Source organism: Bemisia tabaci, chromosome 9, assembly GCF_918797505.1.
Source record: "Bemisia tabaci chromosome 9, PGI_BMITA_v3".
Taxonomy (NCBI): Eukaryota; Metazoa; Arthropoda; class Insecta; order Hemiptera; family Aleyrodidae; genus Bemisia; species Bemisia tabaci.
In genome coordinates, this window is record NC_092801.1 from 1,059,065 (window position 1) to 1,071,229 (window position 12,165).

Here is a 12,165-nt window from a genome sequence, read left to right on the forward strand (position 1 = left end):
GGTTAGAGATAGAAAAACGAAACTTTGGAAATGTTTCTATCTTAAAGGGGTCCATCTTCAAAGGGGGTCAAAATTTTTGTCTCCCCCTCAGGGGGGGCGCGGGGTCCCCCAACTTTTTTTTTTCAAATGGTAACCCCTATCTTGTGATACATCATTAGAAAGAACATAAAAAACTAAGAATTTTGGCGCAAACCGCAAATCAATATCTTAATTTTTGACTGAGTTATGATAGGTCAAAGGTCAAATTTGACCTATTTTCAAAAAATCATATCTTCGGTTCAAATTATCGTAAAGAAAAAAACAAAACGAGAAAATTTACCAAATTGTAAGCACTTTCAAGTAAAAATCACAAAAGTTACTTCAGACTAATTTTAAGGGGGGTTTCGGATCCCCAAATACGTCATTTTAATGGTCATACGATATTCTCGCGAAATGAGCCAATTTCCCCTTACTTTTCCTCAACATTATCTTAGTAAGTTCAAAATTAGTTCAAAATTGCGTTTTTAAGTCCCCAAATTTCGAGCAAAGTTCAAAAAACGAAATTTAAGGTGATTCAATTCAACCACTTAAATTTCATTTCTTTTCAAAACTTTGTTCGAAATTTGGGGACTTAAAAACGCAATTTTGAACTAATTTTGAACTTACTAAGATAATGTTGAGGAAAAGTAAGGGGAAACTGGCTCATTTCGCGAGAATATCGTATGACCATTAAAATGACGTATTTGGGGGTCCGAAACCCCCCTTAAAATTAGTTTGAAGTAATTTCTGTGATTTTTACTTAAAAGTGCTTACAATTTGGTAAATTTTCCCGTTTTGTTTTTTTCTTTACGATAATTTGAACCGAAGATATGATTTTTTGAAAATAGGTCAAATTTGACCTTTGACCTATCATAACTCAGTCAAAAATTAAGATATTGATTTGCGGTTTGCGCCAAAATTCTTAGTTTGTTATGTTCTTTTTAATGATGTATCACAAGATAGGGGTTACCATTTGAAAAAAAAAAGTTGGGGGCCCCCGCGCCCCCCCTGAGGGGGGACAAAAATTTTGACCCCCTTAGAAGATGGACCCCTTTAAGATAGAAACATTTCCAAAGTTTCGTTTTTCTATCTCTAACCGTTCAAAAGTTACGAGGGGGGGTACGGAGTTTTTGGACACCCTGTATAAGTCAACTTATCGATCTCTTATTTAATCTTCTCCACTGACACGACGAATCATCTCATTGACGTACACCTCCTTTAATAAAGTAACTGTTTTTACTATGTGTGCAGGCACAGTATCAGTAAAGATCACAAGCATATTCGGATTTCTTCTGAGTTTAATTCTATGTTTTTCTTGGTTTAAATAAGATCCCGCCTTCGTAACTCCTTCCACAAATCTCTTTTCTTGGCCCAATACTATTTTCTCAATTTCTATTATGTTATTTACTAGTTTTTCCTCATCGTAACTTTTATCCTCCGCATGGATTTTGTCTAACATCTCTTTAATTGCCGTCTCATCTCTGCGATTTTTAAGCATGAAAGTCCATTTCGCTTTTCGAAGATTTTGACCCCGTGTAACGTCGCCGGTTTCATTGAAACCCTTGCTGTAAGCGTTCTCCAGCCATTCGATAATCCCCATTGCCAAGATCAACGAAAGCTCTTCCTGGTAGTGTTCCTGTGGAAATTCGTAAAAAAAAGGTTAATTACATAAATTGTGTATTTTTTTTTTTTTAAATTAGACCAAAAGAAAATATGACAAGTTGGATTTTGCAATCGCTAGCGATAGCAATATTCGTCATGGGAACGTTAGCTTCTGGGATATGAAAATGTTAAGGTACAGTTCGTTTGTAGTATCTTCTGAATTGAAGGGGCTATGTAATTTTGTGTTGACATCTCTTTTTTAACATTTTTAATTATTTTCTTTGCATACAAGAAAGCTGTTATGTACCAATTATTTATTTTCGTTGGATTATATATGGTTTTCGGAAGTTAACGCATTTAAGTTTCAGGTTCGCTTTTTCGGCGTAAAGTATACATAAGGTGTCCCAAAAGCACCGGGACTTGTTCTGTAACTTCGAAAGTAAGATAGATACAGACATGATCTTGATTTCATTTTAAAGATCAACTCAATACCTATCGATTAAAACCAAGATCAGCTCAATCGGATAAAAATTGACCGAGTTATGGCAATTTGAAATCAGCGAGGAAAGTTTACGCCTACGGTTTTTAAGGAAGATTCTTCATCGCCGTAAATCGAAAAGTCGGCCGATAAAGTGATGCTTATTGTGTTTTTTTATTTTCGAGGTGTCATTTATCAACATTTTGTACCATCAAACACAACAGTTGACAGTGCGTATTATTGCAAAGTACTAAAGGAGTTGAGAATGCACATTTCCCGGAAACGGTCGGACTTGAAAGCTTCGTGGATAGTCCATCAAGACAATGCGCGGCCTCACACATCGAGCTCAACACGTGAATTTATGAGTAAAAATGGAGTTGAAACAATCCCTCATCCCCCTAATAGCGCTGACTTGGCTCCATGTGATTTTTGGATGTTTCCCACGCTTAAAAAGGAGCTTCGCGGACGAAGATTCGTATCGAAGACCGAAATCCAGAATGCAATTCAAAACTTCTTCAACTCCATCCCAGAGGAAGAATTCAGGAAAACAATGTTGGATAAGTGGCAAGAGCGCATGAAAAAGTGCATCCGGTTTGATGGACGGTACTTTGAAAAGCAAAAGGAAGTTATGGAAGATTCGGAGGGCAGTGGATACGAATATTAACTTTTTGAATCCTGGTAAGCGAAAAATCTTCCTAAAAACCGTAGGGGTAAACTTTCCTCACTAATTTCAAATTGTCATAACTCGGTCAATTTTTATTCGATTGAGGTGATCTTGGTTTTAATCGATAGGTATTGAGTTGATCTTTAAAATGAGACCAAAATCATGTCTGCATCTATCTTACTTTTGAAGTTACAGAACCAGTCCCGGTACTTTTGGGACACCCTACGTATGATATTTTTACTCTACACATATGCCCGAATACGCATCATAAGGGACCTATGTGCTTCCTAACTTGCCAAGTATTAATTATTGTTAGATGATTGGTCTAAAACATTCAATACAACCAGTAAAAATTAGCTGTCCCCTACGAGATTCGAACCCCCGCTCCCACAAAATGTGAAACTCTCCCAGGGCCAGAACGGTGTTTTAGTTATCTGAGCTATTTCGCCACTCGGATTTGGGAGGAGAAAAAGAGAACAGTTAAGTGATCTCGGACGCTGAGCGGGGCTTCACAAAAGACGTCCTTGAGATTTCAACGGTTCGGCCACTGGCGTGATAAGACACAACGGATCAACCGCATTACTCTGTGAGACATTGTTTACCTATGCTGTCATGTGTCACAAGGTTCATGTCAGAATGCATTTGCGATCGCGGCAGTAAACTGGGGCAATATTTCTGTATTCATGGATTAAATCCATCAATCGAGTTCTGATTTTGGCTCATATATCCGTAACGGGTCCTCCAGAACAATTTTCCGCCTTGTACGATGGTTATTATTTCTTTATATCTATGTTTAAAATTTGAGGTGGGATAATGGCGGCTCCTCAAGAGCAACGAGATAGGCGATCTTTTGCACCAACGAACAGAAAACTGATGGCGAAAAATAACCAATCAGAACCTCCCAAAAAAAAGAATTTGCCTAAAAACGGAACTTCGTGGTTCTGCGCAGATTTACCAGTCAGACACGACATCTTAAGGTGGAAAAAAACTCGCTGAAAGCGAATTTTAGCAATCAACACAACTTGACGTAGAGACATGATTGGCTAAAAAATACAACGGTTTTTGATACATCGGAAAATCAACCAAAAATCGGAGACTGGGCGAAACGCTCAAGGTCGCAGAGGTATAGGGAATCCCATTGCGAAAGCAACGGAACGATTGTAATATCATGGGGAACTCCGTTCCCATGACAATACGATATAAATAGGTTTACAGCTTTCACCCTCACGTGTACTGTCTAATTGAGGTTATGACGATTGGGTTTTTCAGGACATGTATAAACGGTGTTCACTTTTGAGAAGGAAAGAGGCATGAAAAGTTGCAGAATCTCCAGCAACCACCCGCGTCGGTCACCGGTCTACGGTGCATCTTCTTTTCAACAACAATAACGCTAGCCTGATATATTACTTACTTCCTCGGCTTCGGTCGCTCGGTGGTTCAATGAATAAAGTACTCACCTGTGGATGGGATGGTACTGGGTTCAATTCCCAACGTGGGATTTTTTTTTTTTTTTTTCTAACTAAATAATCCCCGAATCATGATTCTTCGTCTAAATAAGTCACAAAACTCATTTTTTAAACAAATAATTTAATATTCAAATAGTCATCTAAATCAGCGACTTTTACTGACTTAGCGGGGAGGTTAGGTTAGGTTAGATTAGGTTAGGTTAGGTAAGGTAAGGTTAGGTTAGGTTAGGTTATCAGCTCTCAATAAATTAGTGATATTCTGTTCAACTCGTGTTTAGTAGTATTAATATGAAGACTTGAGGCCATCAGGCTGAATTGAGGTAGGGAAGGGTGTGAAAGTGAAAAATTACTCATAAAATTATTTACTTGAGGCAAAAGGTATGGTGAACCAAACCATGTGAGAGATAAATATAACCTAACTTTTGTGAAGATGTTCCTAGTCCCTGGAATAATCGTTCCTTGCCGATACTTCCAGGGTTGTATTTATTATCGAAAGAATTATCGGGCAAATGTTTTCAAAGGGATTAAAATACAAATACTGGCTTTCTCAAATCATTAAACGGGCTGATTTTAATTTTTATACGAAACCTGGATTTTTGGGAAAAGGCGACTCGGTTCCTCACCCAACTGTCCGGTGTCCAACTCGGAACTCCGAACCGTGAACCATTGTTCAATTCAATTCACCCTACCTGCCATGCCATGCCGTGAGTCGGAAATTTGAAAATGAAAACTTAGTTTGATCTACTTTTCGTGATTCGTATTTAACGAAAAATCGATTGTATCATCGGCGACTACCTAACTATACTCAGTTTCATTGAACACAGGTAAATCCTCTCTCTTTCACCTCTTGACGACGGACACACCTATGAGCCTGCCACACTGTACTTACATTCATGTCAAGCTATACTGATCAAGTAATTCGAGTTTAATTTTTTTTGCCGATTTACGATTCAGTCGATATATTCTAACGAGCAAGGTAATCGTAAATTCTATTCTCTTGGTTTGCGAATGCATTTACTACCATGTGCTATTCCTAACCATGGTTACGAAGTTGATCGGAAAGTCTACGTCTAGTAAATCTATCCACTCCTTCCGTGGGACAGGAGATAATCTTTCATCCATTTAGCCTTGAAGGTAAAGACCACAATCGAGATGGTGGATCTTCTGTCGCATTCTCAAAGTGCAAATCTTAATATGCGCGGACTCCATCACAAGTAGAAACTTCCCAACTCTCGCAGGCGAGTGCTTTAAAAAGTCTGTCATCCTCATACTGAGTATGAGCATCCTCATACTGAGTATGAGCATCCTCATACTGCCTGCATTTTCCTTGTGTCTCCAAAAGAATCAAGGACAATTTAAGTTTTGTTGCCCCCATTTCCTCTCCTGTAGGACATTTGACAGTTGTCTAATTTTAAAGTACCTATCTGGAAATACTTACGAAAGCTTCTGCAAGAATGAACCACTCTACAAATCAGGTGTTATGTCAGGTTATCCGTCAACATTAGACGGTGAGTGAACGAGTTTTAAATTTTATTGACTGGTTGAATGTGTTTCGTTTAGCAGCTGTGGCCTGTAAGTAGTACAGTGGTCCATTTTTAAGCTTTTGTTTGAAGTAAAGGTCTAAGGAATGTCCTCCCTCCCTACGGAAGGGTCATACTCTTATTTTAAATGTGTTCTACAGTGGCCGTTCGCTAATTCGAAACTCAAGGGACCGAGCGTTTTTTTCGTATTAACGGGTTTTCGAAATATCGAATTATAGAGAGCGGCAACAAGGAAACTTCGAACTAACAGGGTTTTCAAGACAGTTCTGTAATTCGAGGTAATGGGCCCAAAACGCTTTATAATTCGAAATTATGGGACGATAGGAAAAAAAAAATATGTATGTACGAGTTTTTTAAGGCCGAGAACAGGGACCCACCTCTCGCTAGAGTGGGGTTTTTATTACATATGAGAGGTGGTACATGCGAAAGCGAAAAAAAGAGCTCGAAAAAATAAACTTGCAAGAGAAAATGTGAACACCGCCGCGACAGATTTCGAATTACAGAGCGTTTCGGTCCGGCTCCTTCGAATTATAGAGCAGTTTGCCGAGCCGCTTAACCGCTGAAAAATTCGAATTAGCGAGGGGAGACAAATACATTTATTTTTTCGAAATAAAGGGATTTTCTCACGGGGATCGACTTCCCCTTCGAATTAACGAGATATTCGAATTAGCGAGCGGCCACTGTATTATCAAATGGTGGTTGATACATTGTAATGTAGTTTATTGTCAGTCTTGAAGGACGGCCATTAACCATAGGTAGATCAATATGATGATCTGTCTCTCACTTTGTATTTTTGCAGATCGACACTTCCAGGAGCTTGCCTTATCAGATGTACATTGCTGCCTAGTGCCATTGGCTCTATGCCTCTAGATGTTCCCTGTCATGTGTGGAAGGAACGTCGGGTAGAGAATCGATGGCTGCCTTAATATCATCAATGATCGAAGTAAATCGTGAAATTATCTAAGCTGTGGAGCGTGATGTCGCATCTTTTGAAAAATGCTTTCTCCTCTAAAACTAAACTGAAAAATTGTGTTGTGTCAGTGCTTTTTTGAGACTGGTGTTCTGTATTGATCAGCTATTAAATCATGGTGCTAACTTTTCTTCTACGTTAAAAAGTTCTTTAGATATTTTTACAATGCACTCATAGTGTTTTCAAAAGTTCCTCCGTACCTGCACCAGTTCTAATCGGAAATTTGGATTTATTGTCTTCAAGTGGCTTTTCTGACCCAGTGGATTACAGATTTGAGCAAGTTGATGAGTGCTGTGTGTTCATTTTCTATATTATTGAGAATGTCTGCATGGCTCAACTATCATGTGCTCTCATAGGGACGCTTGTCTCCTTTGTCTTGATTCTAAGATTTATTTAAATTCCATGAGCAGTTTGGATGGTACTGAGAAACCATCTTGTGATCATTTTTATGGAAATGGTTTTGTTTCCATGAAAAATTGTCACGGAAATCATTTTGTTTCCATGAAAAATTTTCATGGAAATGATTTCGTTTCCACGAAAAATTTTCACGGAAATGATTTCGTTTCCATGAAACATTTTCATGGAAATCAGCCAAATGGAAATCAGCCACACGGAAATCAGCCACATGGAAATATTTCCCGTTCCATTTTTCCGTGTCATTTTTTCATGGAAATCAACTTCTTGGAAATCAACTTCTTGGAAATTATCCACACGGAACATTTTTATTAGGGAATGAAAACGTTAATATCTTCGTTCGGAGTTGGTTTCATCAATTTAATTGCGTGAATCGTGTTCTCCGTGGAGTTCTGGTTAAGAAACACGTATCAGAATGCTTAAATTCGCACCTTGTATAGTGGTCCATTGTAAATGGGAATGTAACAATACTCGAAGATTTCGATTACTTACCACAACTTCATATGAGAATGTTGATGGTCGATGATTTCGATACTTTACATCAGATATAAAGGTAAAATATCAATAATCGATGGTTTTTGCTCAATATCTCGAAAACGGTACGTCCTAGACGATTTTTGACGACTACACACCCACTACTTTTCAAATATGAATGCAATAAGACCACCGGAAGCCTCCAAAAAATGTATTGAACCTAAAAGACTCAAAATTTCATTGCGGGAGCCCCCAGTTGCGAAGAACGGTATTGAAAAGCTCCAGTGCATTGCTTTACGGTCGATGAATCGTTCGATCTGACATTTAAGGTAGGGTTAAGGATCGATAGTCAGCTACGGTTAAATTAACGATCGATTCTTTACCATAATTTTAATTAGATATAAATCGAAAGTCGAATATTTCGATTCTTTACCGTGGTGTCCGGACTTTTCGGCGCGACCGTTTCGGCGCCGGACTTTTCGGCGCGGGTGATTCGGCACAGGATTGTTCGGCGCGGAATTGTTCGGCGCAGGATTTTTCGGCACACGTGCCATACTTTTAAGAATACAAAAAGAGACTGCTTACCTTATTTTCCAGAACGATTTCCAGTCAAAATATTCCGGAGACAGGAGGACAAAGAAAGTGAATTACCTGTGTCACACTATCAAAGCTAGCCATCAAAATACCAAGGTCAGGTATTGTGATTGGCTTATTCGATGACTTGGACCGATCACAGCACTTGACCTCGACATTTTGATGGAGTATTTTGATAGTTTGCTTATAATGACCAAAGAGGTGCGCAATACGCGCCTGCAAGACCATAGGAATACTTCACGCATTGCGCCAAACGATGCGGTCAGCATACAGCCCATATTAGCGCCTACAAGACTGCATGAATACTTCTCGCATTGCGCCAAACGTAGTACTGTCGGTCAGGTAGCGTGAAACTCATATTAGCGCCTACAGTTGCTTCTCTCGAATACATGGCTTGGATTGTTCGTGGTAGATTCCCTTTATACCCAGAGTTGAGACATCTCACTTTCCAGCTGGCCATGGTGTCGCAAAAGTGTACACCCAAACGAGCGATATTGAAGGATAAGGAATCCTGCGACGTCTTTCATCCGATAGCAACAGCGTCGAGATAACATGCAGCTACAATCTATCATGACGATATGAGTTACTACCTTATCATATGAAATATGATAAAATGAAATATGAAAGTGGAAGTTGTGGGTGTGGTTGACGAAAAATTCCAAGAAATTGTTTCAGATAGTCAAGTCTTCGAAGTTTTCACCCACCTTTTGCCAAATAAGTGTCCAAACAACGTACGTATTTTTGTGTACGTCTCTCCTTTTTTGTTTGTTACCGTCTATTGAAATACACCAAAAATTCCGTGCGCCGAAAAGCCCTGCGCCGAAAGCCCCCCGTGCCGAAACGGTCGCGCCGAAAAGTCCGGGAACCCTTTACCGTATTTTAAAATAGAAATAAATCGATAGTCGAAAAGTTCCCATAACTTTAACGGAAAAACTTCACCAATCGATGATTCCGCTTATTTACTATAGCTTTAACCCTAGTCTGCCTGAGCCTCTGAACCAACGAGAAAGCTTGAGCGGGGTCAATTTGACCCCAGCTGAAAATCAATTAGTTAGCTATGTTTTTTTCATGTTTTTAGTTAATATCAGTGCACTAACCTTACAGGCCTTAACCATAAAGCATATCTAAGTTTTAAAAAACACGGCGCAGGGTATGGAACCATTTTATCATACACATGTTGCCATGTTGTTCTCAGCATGAGAAAAAAAAAGAATCATAAGGCTACTAAATACTGAAAACGAAAAAAATCTGAAAAATTTTGCTTGTTTTATAAGTTTCTGAAAAAAATTAAAAAGAGAAAAATGAATACACCTTCAAAGTAAGCTTTTGTGATGCTAAATGACAAAATAAATGTTATAAGGATATCTGACCCCGCTCAGGCTTTCTAGGGGTACTCGTGAATTTTTTGATCTCTCATGCACATGTTTTTCTTTTTTCTTTTTTTTCCTTCAAAATCGTGTTTCTAGATGTTTTTGTAGAGCTATTTGTGAAGGACAAAAAATTTCGTGCATACCACGAGAAATAGCAAAGAGTTGAAACTCCCGTGGGGTCAATCTGACTCCACTCAGGTAGACTAGGGTTCAAGAAAATTATACCAACAGTTGATTATTTCGATTCTTTACTATAGCTTTAAAGGGAAATATACCGATATTCAGCCGTAAAGGGGAAAATTGATACCTAATCGATGATCTTGATTCTTTACCATGGCCCAAAATCTAATAAAATTGAGATGGTAAAGATTCTTTCTTTTCTTTCACTTTATTTAAGTGGGTGCAATGTTGTATGCGAGCATTTCTTACGAAGGGATTAAACAGAGGAAACTGTTCGTTCCTTATGTTTCGACGGTGTGATTTTCATCCGGTTCGGTTCAATTTTTACCTTATATTATAATCTAAATCTATTTTGGAATCCTCGGATACCTACTGCTCCAACCAATAGTTGGACATATGTAGTGAGAGTTTATACTAGATCTGCAGTACATAGCGTTGTTTCTTCCGAAATACCGTGCCGCTGTTTCAAAAATGGCCGAAAATTGCCACCTCGGTTTTTTGCTGAGGGTTTTATAAAGCTCGGAATTTGAGGGTATTTTGGCATAAGTTTAACACATTTGAACTTAAATTTCTGAAAAAACCAATTTTCAGTCATTTTGAACTTTAACCGGCGGCCGTTTTTAAAAATTCGGTTTTTTTGAAAATCTAACGTCAAATTCGTTTTTTTCGTGTCAAAATATCTCTAGATACTGATTTTCACGCAAATCCATCAACAAATAACCGGTCTGAATTTTGGGCCATTTTGAACTTTAACCGGCCGCCATTTTGAAACGGTTTGAGATATTGACTTCGGGTTTGCGCGAAAAGTTTTCTCTTTTAATGCTCTTCCGAACGACCTATCACGAAGAGGGCCTTCCCATTTGAAAATTAAAAACAAGCAGTTCCAACGCCAAAGCGTTGGAGGGCGCTTCTTTAACACGGCGCATGCGAGGAACGTTTTCATACGGCCAAGCGAGAGTATTGCGGACGGACGATGTATAACAAATTGCCTACGTGAAGGTGGTCCGGCAGCAACATACCCGCCGCTAGTCTCTGGAAAACAATAGAAAATGGTAGTTGCGTACGTTGCCAGCGAGCGCGCTGCGAGCGCATCTGTTTCAATTACCTAGCATCGAGTCGGGCCTCTAACTTTCTATTCTCTCTGACATAACCTTAAACCTTCAACCCAGAGCCGCAAACAGCTGACGCTTGACGATGCTGCGCCGAGAAAATGAACCAATCACAAAATAGCACAGTAATACGTCACTAAAATGAAGAGATCACGTGACTGTTCGTGATTTTTTCGAATCAATCTGAAACTACAACCTCGAATATGAGGCATTTAAGCATAACGAAGCCCCAAAATAGTTTAACCAGGTAATACGTCCGTGCGAGATTGTTATGCTTAAAAGCAAAACATTTCACGAAAACTTTTACGAATACCAGATGCAGAAAAAAATCAAATTTTCCCGGGTGTACCAGAATGGCGTCATTACCCATAAGGCAAAACGGTATGTAGTATAGTACATGTTACATCGGGGGAGTCGAACGGCTGGAAAGGGCGCATCTGGTACCCAGAAGCGCCCAATTGGGGTCCGTTGCCTCTCCCCTAAGGGAGCCCACTGAAAATTTTAGGGGGGCCAAAAAGTAGCTCCCTTTGACCTGGGAACATCTTCCAAGTTTCAAATTTTTACCTCAATTAGGTTAAAAGTTAGAGGCTGTGGGAGGGATTTTTGGATCACCCTGTATAGTAATTATTTGGATATGCTAACTTCCAAACCCCACTTTTGATACTCCTCTACCAACTTGCGTATCATGTACTAGGCGTCATCTTGATTTTGTGTAATCACCACTTGGTCATCAGCAAATCCAAGAAACTGACATACGAAGGTGATCAGCGAAGCATTAAATTGGAGGATGAGCAGCAGATCAAGGCTGCGCGCACTATGGTACTTGGGGGTGCGTTTGACCCAAGATGGGAGAACGGATCAAGGGATCAAGGAACACTGTAAGAAAAGCGGAGTGCGACTCGGCACAAGCACGAGAAAATTTACAACGTTCTAGTCAAAAGTATTTCTACATGTGACTGTGAAGTTTGGCAGCTGAAGGAACGGACCCAGAGGATGCTGCGAGCAACGGAGACGGATTTCTGGGGACGGCCGCTGTAGGAATTTTTAGGAGCGATCGGGTCCGCAATGAAAGAGTGCGTCATATCATGGGAGTCGAAAATGTCATCGTATTCGACGTCATGATCAGAGAGCTTGACCGGTATGGTCATTTCTATAGAATGACGGGCGTAGGACTGCCGAGGAAGCTGCTTGATTGGGTTCCTCGTAGGAGGAGACGAAGTCTTCGAGTGTTCCTGAACACACTAATCAAAATTACTACCGAGTGCTTGATCCAAATGAGTACCAT

The 12,165-nt window shown here is 39.6% G+C and overlaps 1 protein-coding gene across 2 annotated transcripts in view; it reads right to left on the reverse strand.

The window, feature by feature from the left end:
- Positions 1-1,030: 1,030 nt before the first annotated feature.
- The window catches only part of LOC140225512 (uncharacterized), a 111,209-nt gene continuing 100,074 nt past the window's right edge, over positions 1,031-12,165 (reverse strand). For both annotated transcript variants that reach the window (XM_072304672.1, XM_072304671.1), the window contains one exon: positions 1,031-1,654. In XM_072304672.1, the coding sequence (XP_072160773.1) occupies positions 1,187-1,654 (468 nt within the window). In that variant the 3' untranslated portion in view covers positions 1,031-1,186. The remainder of the gene's footprint in view (positions 1,655-12,165) is intronic.